Source organism: Diabrotica virgifera, chromosome 2, assembly GCF_917563875.1.
Source record: "Diabrotica virgifera virgifera chromosome 2, PGI_DIABVI_V3a".
Lineage (NCBI taxonomy): Eukaryota > Metazoa > Arthropoda > Insecta > Coleoptera > Chrysomelidae > Diabrotica > Diabrotica virgifera.
Window position 1 is genome coordinate 4283314 of NC_065444.1, and position 14036 is coordinate 4297349.

The 14036-nt window shown below is 32.6% G+C and overlaps 1 protein-coding gene across 2 annotated transcripts in view; it reads right to left on the reverse strand.

Annotated features, from left to right (window-relative positions):
• LOC114330123 (abhydrolase domain-containing protein 2) overlaps positions 1-14036 on the reverse strand; it is a 153548-nt gene that overhangs the window by 13627 nt on the left and 125885 nt on the right. The window contains exons 5-6 of one of the 2 annotated variants that reach the window (XM_028279433.2): positions 12139-12177; positions 206-555 (exon numbers count right to left, since the gene is read on the reverse strand). In XM_028279433.2, the coding sequence (XP_028135234.1) occupies positions 206-555; positions 12139-12177 (389 nt within the window). The remainder of the gene's footprint in view (positions 1-205; positions 556-12138; positions 12178-14036) is intronic. The other variant, XM_028279434.2, reaches the window with a different exon arrangement.

Genomic DNA, 14036 nt, shown 5'->3' on the forward strand with positions numbered 1-14036 from the left:
TAAATTGAAAAACTTATTGGTACATTTTCCTGGTGACACCTCCAAGGCTTCTACAATTTGCAAGCCAAATGGATGCTGCAGTGAAGACAAAGGGAAGGAATTCTACACTATGCAATTTACATCCCCGTCTGCAGCTTGGTAAATGGTATACATTTTTATTTTACTTCAGAACTATTTGTTATTAAAAAACACAGTAGTTACTTACTTGCTAATTTCTTAACCGGATCTAACAAGGGAGGTGGTACAATTGGATCATCCATAGCATTAATAAAGATCATAGGAACCTTGATCTGCTCGAAATAGTTTTTACTCGAGCTCCAGTTGTAGTACTCGGATATAGATTGAAATTGATGCACTCTTCTTGCATACGCCTCGTCTAACTCCGGCAATGTGGCGGCAGATACGATCTCGTGTTCGTTCAAGTTGAATCGCTTCTTCAATTCCTCGGAAAGCAACATTTTGCGGTGTCTTAGAATGGTGTTCTTTAAGTTTTCAGTCATGACGTATAGGTAGAATCTTCTGAAGTTTTGCCAGCTCAGCATGTGTTTGGTGCCTCTGAAATTTAGATAGATTCGTTATAAAAGAGATGGTGCGCGAATTAATACGTCGTCTACTATCATTTTTTTCCTTTCCTCTACTAACATTTAACATATTTTACAATACATTCTACAAAGTTTTGAATCCTTTACTGGAATCAGACCGCATATATGAAAATTAACGGAGAAGAAACAGATCACATAAAAATACTACGTGGAGTTAGACAGGGATGTATCCTATCGCCGTTGATATTTAATATGTACTCATACTCCAGGCTGTGGGTGAAAAATAGGTCGATTTCAGGATATAATTCAGGAATTTTCATTTGTTAAACTTGCAATTTTTAAAGATTTTTAATTTTGCAGCTTAGGATATTGATTCTAGAGAAAAACTTTTTAATATAAAGTTGTAGTAAATTAAAAAAACTACAATTTGAGCTATGGTAAGTTTAATTTCGTTTATTGGTTATTGCAAAACAGCCTGCGAAAGGTCCAAAATGGCCGTTTTTTACAATTGTGTTATTTATTGTACAAATATATTTTTTTATTTTTTAAAGCTTTAAAATGAAAATCTTCAATTCCAAACATAAAAAAAATTGTAAGGCCGGATTAACGAATTTGTTGCTCAGATATTATAAATTGTTTATCCCAAGAGGTCAAATGTCGAAGGCTATAACTTTTTGGAAAAAAAAATCGTAGAGAGTTAGTGAAACATCCAATCTCCTTCTAAAGAGTTATATTTTCATATTCTGATGTAAGTAAATGCGTAAAACATTTTTAAACCTCTAATTTTTGGGTTTGAAAATAAGGGGGCAAAGTTCGTTATAAACATTTAGAGCTGAAGCGGCCCTGTACATCCTATGTTTTTAACTTACAGATTATTGTTGCTGAAGACGAAACGAAGATTTATAAAAAAATAAAAAATTTCTACGACCAACTGAAGCCGAGCTAAATGTTGGGTTTGAAAATAAGGGGGCAAATTTCGTTATAAACATTTAGAGCTGAAGCGGCTCTGTACATCCTATGAGTTTCTAACTTACAGATTATTGTTGCTGAAGACGAAACGCAGATTTATAAAAAAATAAAAATTTTCTACAACCAACTGAAGCCGAGATAATTGTTTCTCTTTTCTTAAATCGTAGTGCCGTTATTTATAACAATTAAGAAATTATTGACTAAAGAAAGACATATTCTCTTAAAATAAAAATTATTATAAAATATAGTTACATTTAATTATTAAAAAATTATTTTTAAAATCGGTGCTTTTGCGAGCGGCCGAATTTTGCAAATCGCCCGGCTCGCTTCAAATCCGCGCGCTCGGAAAATTTTTACGTAACTTGTATTAAATTTTGACCGAAAACAATTTAATAATATTACCATTATAATATACAGTCTATTTACCACTGTATTTGTTTTTCTTGATAAACTTTTATATGTGAAATCTCATTTCTGAAGAAACAATATTACAAAAATGATACATATCATGTATCATTGTATATGAAATATATAACTATATTTTTAATTTTTTCATTGTTATATAAATATAATAATAATAATGTTACTTCTTATTATACAATATAAAACTTTTTCTTCTTGTAGTGACTATCCGTTTTGGATGTTGGCAACCATTATGGCAATCTGTACTTGAACACTAAATCGGTACTGCTTCTCTAAAAAGATTTGTAGTTGTTGTGTTGAACAACGTACGCAAATTTTCTAGCAAGATAATCCTTCGCCTTCCTGGTTCTCAGTTTCCAAATTGCCATGATGGTCGCCAACATCCAAAAGGTTTCAAAAATTCCTGAATTATATCACGTTTTTTCACCCACAGCCTGGGGTATCAGAGATAATTTTTAACGAGGCTCTATACGGAGTAGATGAAGGCATCCAGTACGGACTAAACATTAATACCAAAAAAACCAAATAAATGATTATCAGCAAGGAGAATATAAACAGGGCTCATCTATACATTAATTGAACGCAGATAGATAAAACAGTACTGCTACCTGGGAACTATTGTAAATAAGCAGTGGAGCAATTTACAGGAAATAAAGTGCCGTATAGGAAAGGCAAGAATTAACAAAATGAGCACCATCTTCAAAAGCCACAACATATCCCTAGATACAAAAATGAGACATTTGAGATGTTATGTTTTCTCTACAGTGCGTCCATAAAGTAACGCATAAATTCATTATTTCGTAAACCGGCGACTTAGAAAAATCCCGAAACAGTTCAATTTTTATTTTTAATTTCCAATTTTTTGGCATATATATCATACTAGTGATGTCATCCATCTGGGCGTGATGACGTAATCGATGATTTTTTTAAATGAGAATAGGGGTCATGTGATAGCTCATTTGAAAGGGTATTCAATTCTCTATTCCCTAATATAAACATTAACATAATTATTTATACAAGGTGTTCAAAAAACATTTTTTTAATTAAAATAATTGAGACAAAAAAAAAGAATGTATGGAATTTATCTAATTCAAAATACGTTTTAATGTTGTCAGAAAACAGGAAAAAAATGTTTATTTGACAAATAAATATTGTTTTTAGCTTAAATTCAATGTTAAAGCTGCCACCCACCTGCCTCTTGCCAGTTTGAACATTTCGTTTAAGCGAAAGTCAATGTTTATTTGTCAACTAAAGTTTTGTTCTGTTTTATGACAGTAGTAAAACGCATTTTGAATTAAATAAATTACATACATTCTTCTTTCTGTCTCAATTATTTTAATTAAAAAAATGTTTTTTTGCACACCCTGTATAAATAATTATGTTAATGTTTACATTAGTGAATAGAGAATTGAATACCCTTTCAAATGAGCTATCACATGATCCATATTACGTCATCACGCCCAGATGGATGACGTCACTAGTATGATATATATGCCAAAAAATCGGAAATTAAAAATAAAAATCGACCTGTTTCGGGATTTTTCCCTGAAGTCGCCGTTTTACGAAATAATGAATTTATGCGTTACTTTATGGACTCACTGTATATTTTAGTACGGAGCGTAAGCATGGACGCTTACGGACACCACTATTAAAAAACTTAAAGCATATGAGATGCGGCTTTATAGAAAAATGCTGAGAATATCCTGGACAGCAAGGATCACGAACAAGGAAGTTCTAGGAAGAATGAAGAAGGAACCATTGTGTTTACCACCAAACGCATAAAACTGCAGTATCTGAGACACGTTATGAGAAATCAGCACCGTTACTCCCTGTTGCAGTCCATATTGCAAGGTAAAGTCAAAGGAAAGCGCTGACCCGGTAGAAGGAGAATAACATGGCTGCGAAATTTGAGAAAATGGTTTCAGAAAACCTCAACGGTACTGTTTCAACCCGCAGCGAGCAAGGTTATGAGTGCCAATATGATTTCCAACATCCGAATTTTTATCCGTATTTTACCGTCATTAACTGGACTAAAAAGATGATTCCGTGATGTCACATCCAGGTACATCTAGGTTTTCTATTACATATAATAAAATTTTTATTATATTACACATTAATTTATTATTTTTAAAGTTTATTATAATTAAAAAAAATGCAGTAAATAAAGCTATTTTACATAAATATCAATATTTTGATACTGTATTTGGGTGTTTTTATTAGCGTTTTCCCAGATGTACATAATATAAAATCTCATAAAAAAGTATGTAACACACATTTTTTTAAGTAGCAAACGCAACAAGTTTTCAGCTAAGCTTTGTTGAAGGCAAAAGTGTTTGTATAGGTATGCCATCAGCGCCAAAGAGGACACTTTGGTCTCTAAACTATCGCTTAAGAACAAAAAACATAATGAAGCAATGCAACAAAATTCAAAAATGAGATTAGAAGAAGAAGTGAAAAGCTATTTCTAACTAAAAATATCGCAAGGCAGAAAGATAGAGTAGGTACTATTATAGGTTGTTAAGATGACAAAAAAATATGTTTCAGAAAATAATATTCTAAAATTTTTACTGAAGTTAAGAAATAAAAGTCTAGCTACAAAGTTACTATCCTATTCAACACCAATGGTATTAATTCTTTTTAAGATTGGCGGCAGTGAGAGTTCAGTCTTCAAAAACATATAAAACCAATTTCTGCTTTTTTATTTTCTGAAACTGGTAAGGCATATCAGAACGCTTCAGTTAAAGATTCAAACGGTAATGGTAATCTGGATTTTTTTACATATATTCAAAATATTATTTTAGTTTAATGATGGATAAGTTTTGATTATATTTTTACAGATACATTCATATTTATCAAGGTAGAGTTTGCCTCAATTGTGCTCATAAAAGCTATCTAAAGCGGGCAAATACTAAAAATTTAAATTGTCAGTAATATTTTTTAAAGCGGAATTGAAATCAATTATAATAATAGTGCAACATAGTTGTATAGTATAGTCGCAGTAATACATATAGTAGAACGCTTTAAATGCAGCGACGTTTGGGAAGCAGTTTGTTCCTTTCCAATGCGTGTCCTTCTCGAGTCAAATTTGACAACCTCCATTGAGGAGAGAGCACTTTAAGAACAAGAGGATGTAGCAGTTCGTTAGTAGAGTGTTATTTGTTGTAATCAGATTCTAATAATTAGAATCTGTAGATTCTAATAATTGTGGATAGTGATGTGGCGTTCATGGGACAATGTTAAAAATATTGTGAATGAAATGAAGTTCTATTAGTCCAGAAAGCCACTGCGCATCCTCTAGGAAAAATATTCCGATTCGGATTTTTTGCACAATCTTACTCAAAAAGGACTCCTTTTAACAAATTTGCATGTTGCCAAGACCAACAATGGGTCAAAAATTTTTTAAACGTTTTTTTTGTTTTTTTCCTAAAATTATTTTTTTTGCATGGAACAAAGTTTCTTTAGGTTTTTTGGATCATTCCAAACAGAAAAGGTCTTTAGTGACTTTTCTCTAAAGCTGATAGTTTTTGACATATAAGCGATTAAAAATTGAAAAATTGCGAAATCGGTCATTTTTAACCCTCAAAAACTATGTGAAAAGCTGAAAATTTGAATGTTGCCAAGGTAGGTAGATATTCTTTAAACATCGATTGATGAAATCCCGAAGAGTTCTTTGCAATACAATATTCAGAACTCCTTTGTTTTTTAATTGCTAATCAAGCGTGCGCGACACTATTTTCCACCGTTGCATGTGTATACAGTATGGTGCAAATGAAAGGAATAAATTCGTTATTTCGTAAACCGGCGACTTTAAGGAAAACTCCCGAAACAGGTCGATTTTTATTTTTAAGTTATGATATTATGGCATATATAAAAAAAAACAAAAAAAAAACGTTTAAAAAATTTTTGACGCACTTTTGGTCCTGCCAACATGCAAATTCGTTAAAAGGAGTCCTTTTTGAGTAAGATTGTGCAAAAAATCGGAATTGGAATATTTTTCCTAGCGGATGCGCAGTGGCTTTCTGGACTATATGATCCATTGTCAATTTTAACCACTAATCTGCATTTTCGTTGTTGTGCATTTAGATATCCAAATTCTTAAGCACTGTCGTCTTTTAGGTCCTTTAACAACTCTTCCATCCACAACCTTTTTTCTTTGTTTATACATTGCAATATTAGTCTGTTATACATTGGTCTTTCCGTTTCATTTTTACATATAATCCCAGTTTTTGTCTTTGCACCAGTATTTTTTGTGGTCTTGATATGCACCAGTATTTCCGCCATGTTTTCTAATTCATTTTCGTTACCTCATGGATATATTTCAGTATATTTATGTTCTTTCTCTAGGGTTTCCTCGAGATGTTTTAGTATTCTGTGATTTGTTTTATAGAGGGCAGCGTAAAATGTATCAGAAATCAGATAGTGGCAGAATCGAAGACAGACTCGGAGGGAGATAGGAAGGATTCTTTATTACAGTGCACTCTCTCTATAACGAACACGGATATTACGAGGTTTCGCTTATAATGAGGTACACTAGATGTCCCATGAAATTCCTATTGAACTAAACACCTATATAACGGGGCATATTTGGTTATAACGGGGAAAAATGAAATCGAAGAATATGTTTATTTACCTGTTTTTAACGCAGTAATAGCTATAAATAAATACCCCAACTGCCTGTATATAGAAATGCCCAACATCTGTAATAAACTTCTTCGTGTTTGTGGGCCGATATTGAATATTGTAGGAAATTTACAATTGACGATGGGCAAGTCTCATTGTTCAGATCGACCATCGACACCTAATACACGCAAGAGGCACGTAATCGACACGTAAGAGGCATCAAAACACTTCAATATTATTATTGTCTGATATAACGATATCCACTTATAACGAGGTAATTCGTCCGCCATTTCAGTTCTCGTTATAGAGGGAGTCTACTGTATTAGCGGTTGCAGCGTACTTAAAACCATAGACTTAATAAGAATAAGTAAGGTAAGAAAAGGCTGAATAAACTAGAAGCCTTTTAACTCTGGCTTTATAGAAGAATCTTGAAAATACCTTGGACAGCCCACACCACCAAGAAAAGGTTCTGAGTACATCTCAGTTTCTCAATTCTGAAAAGTACCGCCTCGCGCAACTGATCATCCAGGGTAAGATTGAAGGAAAACGGGGTCCCGGTAGGCTCCAGATTTCATGGTTTAGAAATATTAGAGACTGGACCGGCCTTGATTCAACAGCTTTGTTCAGAGCGGTATTGGACAGAGACATATTTGTCAGTGTAGTCGCTAACCTCCACTAAAGGCCAATATTTACTTTGAAGTGGTTTTTGTGGGGTTGAGCTATCTTTGTCTGTTATTTGCGCGAAATCGCACGGTAAAGAGAGATAGAGAAACCGCCGAATCGAGTCATCCGCATTCCACTATTTTGCTCACGATCGATGCCTTGTCTACTCTCATTACGTCTATGTTTAAAACACACACAGTTTTGTCTATTTTCTGCCATCTACAGTAGATGGCGCTATGAAGCATGAATATGTTGTTAAGTAATCAGCTTAGTTAAGAATCCTAACTTTGTCTTTCCGACTCTGTCTTCGGATCTGCCAATAGATGAGGTTCAACTAAAACGAAATATATCATAGTGTGAATTATGTTAGACCTGGATTCCGCGTATCAAAAAAAAAGTTGATTAATAGCAAGCTGAAAATTTGTTAATAGCTTAAGGGTGTCTAGTCGGACAAACTTTGATGGACGGGAACACTGGAACAGGGAAAGCTTTAATAGGGAACTTGCACTAAAAAATTTTTTTACATAAAATTGTTAATTTATGTTTTAAAATGTTATATTCAAAATATTACGGTGTTAACAATGAATAGTGTACGTACAACATCTAATCAAAGTTCCGCGCCTAAAATTTCGGGGTGGGCTATTGCATTTAATGCAGTTTGCCCATAGATAAATAATATAGTTGAAATATCTTGTTTTACTCTGTGGCAAAAATGATTTTTTCTGTGACAGGCAAAATATTAACATTTTATCTCTGTTGACATGTATCAAAAAGTTCTTTTTTATGAAATTACGTTTGTCGTTTCTTGTGTTGAAGAACAAAGAAGAAACAAGTAACTTAAAAATAAACAAAACTTTTAGTAATAAAAGTAAGAGTAACTAAAAAGTATTGGTGCTACTATAGTATGCGGTTTACAGTCGGGATTCTACTATAGCTTGCGGTCTACCGAGGGATGCGGTGTAAGTATAAGCTGAGATGATAAAGATATTAACTTGTAAAATTACAATAATGATTCTTCTTATTTATGCGGATTATTAACTTTGTAAAGAAGGATTTTGTTGGCTATGTACACGTTCTATCGGTACGTCTGCTAATCACCATGATCTTTTCTCAGAAGGCTTTGAACACAATAATGAAAGTCTCCAGTAAGTACTAATAAACATTACAATAAAATATAATCTTTATTATAATGCAAATTACACCGTAATCTTTTCCAGGATATACGAAATCCTTCGATTAGAGGTAGGTAGATCAAACCCACGGGGTAAACCGTATACTATAATATAATGGTACCAAACTATTGTTATAAACGGTTTAAACATGCTTATTAATAACTCTTACTTATTTGCCTTGACACCTCTCATTTCTCCAATAGAAATAGCTTTTACTACTTTTTATAAAAGTTGCCACCATGAAGACATCAACGGTAGGTAAGTTAGTCAGATTGACCTTTTGAAAAACCCTCGTCCGTCATATTATGCGTTTTAAACTCTTTACAAAGTAGCACTCAACTTTATCAATTTCAGTTTAAAACTACGCTGATTGGGGAACTACTTATCACAATATATAAGATGAACATAAATAATACCTAGGAATTTTCCATTAAAGACGATTAAAATGTAATATACCCGTGATACCTACCCTAATCGCGTTATTTCAGACTAGCTAGCCCGGTTCACCGAGGCCCGTGACGTCGAACCAATAGAAGGACGTTCAAGAGCCTCCTAAGATATCTGAATTTTATAGCATTTTCAAAGCGTCGTAATTAGCGTACGGGTTAAAAATATTTGTTTTTTTCGCATGCAAGCGTTTTAAGATCATGTTACCTTATGTTTTTTAATATCATTTTAATATTTAAAAATTTATGCAAGTTCCCTGTTGTGAAACAGGTTCAAAATTTGTAACGTCAGACTACGAAAACGTCCCATGTATTTTGTCCAACAGAACTTACAATTGATTTGTTACCCTTTCATGCAAAAATGAGACTGTTATTTTTTATCATCAACATAATTCCTGCCATTTGACATGTTCTACGTGTCGGAGACTTATTAAAATGCCCAGTTGGTGATAAATACCAGTCTGATTTTTGCATCATAGTTTAATGAAAGGGTAACAAATAAATTGGAAGTTATGTCCGACAAAATACATGGAACGTTTTAGTAGTCTGACTTCGAAACCTGTAACCTGTTCCACAATTAAAACTTCCCCTGTTACAATGTTCCCGTCCATCAAAGTTTGTCTGACTACACACCGTTAAGCTATTAACAAATTTTCAGCTTGCTATTAATAAACTTTTTTTTTGGTACTCGGGATCCTGGCCTATGTGTCATATTGCTAATTAGCCCAGTAAATGAACGGGAAATTCGGCGATACCGTGTAATTTTCAGGGGCAACTCCGAATCGGATGAAAATTTGGATTTAGGTTCTACTTACCCTCCACTTCAAAGTTGAAATTGTGCCGTTGGTTGCTTTTACTTGGGGGGTGACAGTCACCCCTTCTCGAGGGTGAAAAAACATACGTTCAAGATAAGACCGGAAATGGATAAATTGACTGATTTTAAGCAACTTTTGTTCTATAGAGTTTTTTACGTAAGTCAATACTTTTCGAGTTATTTGCCATTGAAAATGTTGATTTTTCGACAAAAAAACTACGTTTTCAGACGGTTTTTCGCAAATAACTCAAAAAGTAAATATTTTACCGAAAAATAAGTGTAGCTTATAAAGAGCCCAAAAAAATGCTGTATCAGTAAAGTCTATCAATCAAATAAAAACAAAGTGGTAGCTCATGAAAAATACGTTCTTATTCGTCTAATTCCAAATAGAATATTTCAAGGTGAAATCACCGAAAAATTAAGCACTTTTCAGGAAAAACCCATTTAAACTTTTTTAAAGTGTTTATAAAAAGCTTTGTTTTAATTGTTAACAAAAGTTTTAGCATTAAAAATAAGCGAGTTACGCTCAAAATAAAGTTGGCCCCCTTTTTTTTTGTAAAAAATCATAAAAATCTCGCCGTGTTTAGCTCCCCAAATGAAATTAATCGCTACCGTTTTACAAACAATTTACTTACCTTTCTATTTTTTATATGATCTGTCAGTGTCACCGGTTTAAAGTGTTTATTTTTGAAAGGGTTATAATTTAGAAAGCTTGAATGGGTCACTAATCACGAGTGTATGCAAATTTTGAACAGCAATATCTTAACCAATTTTTGTCTTACGGAGAAACAAAATGAAACTAGCATATTTATAATAGCAAAAACCTACATTTTTTTACTTCTTAAGATTTTTCTTATCACTAATACTTTTAAGTTATATTGAAAAAATGAAATTTTTCAAAAAATTTTTTTTACTATAAAACCAAATGTTTTCAAAAATAAGCATTTCAAACCAATCAAACTTACAGATAATATAAACAATACACATACAGTTAAAATAAATGGTAAAGCCAAACGATTAATTTCATTTAGGGTGCTAAATAGAGGGAGGTTTTCACCAGGTTTATTTTTAATAAAAAAAAGGGGCCAACTTTTTTTTCAGTGTAACTCGTTTATTTTTGATGCTGTAAACTTTTGTAAAAAACAATTAATAAGTTTTTTTCGATACTTTAAAAATGTTAATAAGGTTTTCCCGAAAAACGCTTCTTTCTTCGGTGATTTCGCGTTGAAATATTCGATTTGGAATTAGACGAATAAGAACGTATTTTTCATGAGCTACAACTTTGCTTCTGCTCAATTTGTAGACTTTACTGTTACACCATTTTTTTCGTTTTTTTATAGGCTACACTTATGATAAAAATATTTTTTTCGATAAAATATTTACTTTTTGAGTTATTTGGGAAAAACGGTCTGAAAACGTAGTTTTTTTGTCGCATAATCAACATTTTAAATCGCGAATAACTCGAAAAGTATTGACTTACGTAAAAAACTTTATAGAACGAAAGGTGCTTAAAATAAGTCAATTTATCCATTTCCGGTCTTATTTTAAACACGCGTTTTTCACCCCCCGAGAAGGGGTAAATGTCACCCCCCAAGTAAAAGCAACCAACGGCACAAATTCAACTTTGAAGTGGAAGGTAAGTAGAACCTAAATCCAAATTTTCATGCAATTCGGAGTTGCCCCTGGAAATTACACTCCAAAACGGTCATTTATTGGGCTAAATATTCGAAGACAAATATAATTGAGGTAGAAGAAAAACATCATTGGTAATACATTTATCCACTGGTGAAGATCATATAATTATTGTTCTTGAAGTTCCTTGGGAACATACCCAATACCTTCTTCTTCTTGTAATGGCTATCCGATTCGGATGTTGGCGACCATCATGGCAATCTGTACTCTGCACAATGCGGCTCTAAAAAGATTTGTAGTGGTTGTGTTGAACCACGTACGTAGATTTTTCAGCCCGGAAATCCTTCGTCTTCCTGGTCCTCGCTGTTCTTCTACTTTTCCTTGCAAAGTTAGTTGCAGCAGTCCATATTTTTCACTGTTCCTCATGATGTGGCCTAATACCTGTCTTTGGTATATGTACATATTTATAAAACATGATGTCAAAACTAGCACATTTTTATATGAAGTCAGATTATTGTTATTGTTTTTAGAGACATATTCAAACCTCAAAAATACCTACAATCATATGATTACACATTCTTTAAAAATATTTTTAATGCATTGACACAAGTCAAGGCAACAGTGATAAACTGTATCTCAAAAACATTTTAATTTGGGAGTTTATTCAAAGAATGACTCACGCTATTTTTATCATTACTATTTTTAAGTAATGCTTTGTTATCATAAAAAACTTATCAATAATACTTAATTATGTCCCTGACCTACACTGACCACGAAATATATAACTTTATCATTACCGTTTCAACCTAAAACTAATCCTAAACTTTCAGTAATCATTTTAATGGTACACCACTTACCCTCCACATTCTGTAAGGGCAGTAGACACTTTGAAAAATCTAAAAGAATTATTATTTTAAGGAATGCACATATACACACTAAAAGTTATAGCAGGCAAATTTTTTTTATATCTTGTCTATTAGAAAATAATGTTGTAAGCTTTAGTTTAAGTAATGTCAGTATTTTAAATTGTGAATGGAAGTGGCTATAATTTTAGTTGTCTTAGATTATTAGAATTTGAACAGCTTGAGACAATATACGAAAGTGTTCCAAGTGAAGAGGGACATTCAGGCATTCTGACTGGACTTATCCATGCATTACTGCCCTTTTATATGGGTAGTGAAGAATGCCGGGAAACCAACTGGGATTTAGAAAGTATAAAGGCCATATTTACTATACAAACACTCATAGAACGGTGTCGAGATGTCAATTAATTCATATGTCTGGTTGACTTTAAGAAAGCTTTCGACAAGCTACAACGCAGAAGGCTTGTAAACATATTAAGGAACACAGAAATAGATCATTAGTGCAGTAACTGAAGGTTTTCACCTCTGATTTCGTTGAAACTCCATCGATTTTCATGAAAATTTTTGAGTAGTTAGAAAATACTTCAAGGAACAAAGGTGACATGATGCCTGCACGAAACTTGCGCTTTTACCCTGGGGTGGATGCCACCCCTTCTCGGGGGTGAAAATTATTTTATTAAAAATAATAACATAAATCGATAATCGATAGAGGGACAAATTATAAGCAAAATTTGTTTTATAAAGTTATTAATTTAAATCGATACTTTTTGAGTTATTAAAGATCAAAGATTTTATTTTTTCGTAAAAAAGGCATGTTCTAAAGCTGTTTTTCACGTATAACTCAAAAACTATCAGCTTTTACAAAAAAGTTCTTATTACCAAAATGTACATGAAGATAATAAAAAACTGAATACACTGCTCACTTAAAGAACTAAACTATTGTTAATTCAAAATGAGTTATGGGTAGTTGAATGTATATTTTTTTCGACGAATACTCAAATCTAAATATTCAAGCTTAAATAACGGGAAAACAATGCATTTTATAAAATGTATCTACTAAACACTTGTCAAAGTACTTCGGAGTACCTATCAAATGAGCGCCAGAAGAAGTTAATAGCATCAAAATTAAGCAAGTTATGATGAAAATAAGAGAACCCTTTCGAATTTTTTAGGAAAAAGTAAAAAATAAAACATCGCCATTTCCTCAAAAATTAAAATTTATTGTAATTCTTACAAGAGTTTCTTTATTAGCGTAAGTAATGATTTCAACAGTTTTGACCAGTTTAGAATGAATATTTTTGAAAAAAGATATAATTAAAAAAACCAGAATTTTTAAAATTATCGTAGTTTTCATTTTCTTTTGATAATATGTAACTCCAAAAATACAGTAAAGCCTCGATATAACGGACCTCTATTTAACGGACTTCGGATATAACGGACAAAAAATCCGGTCAAATGAAAAAAAATTAAAAACGTTCTGTTAATATTATACCTGCTTAACCTGTCACAACCCCAAGATATATTGAATACCAACGGGGTCCCCGTGGACCCCAAACGCTACACCTACCTACAAACTTTAGTTGCATGTTTTTGCCAAAAATTACATCGCTTATTCAACCCATGGATCAGGGAATAATTTTGTGTTTTTTATTTTTTATTTATATCTAAATACAGTGTACATAAAAAATGTTTTTTTATTTAGGTATTTTAAACCTATTTTTATATAACGGACTTTCGGCTTTAACGGACACCCTGTCCCCCCAATTAGTCCGTTATATCGGGGTTTTACTGTACTCAACTTTTAGTTTTTTCTGTATCAAATATTTTGCCTTTTTTACTATTTCTGTAGGGTAAAAAATAACCGAGATAGAAACGTTTAAAGCTAAAATTTT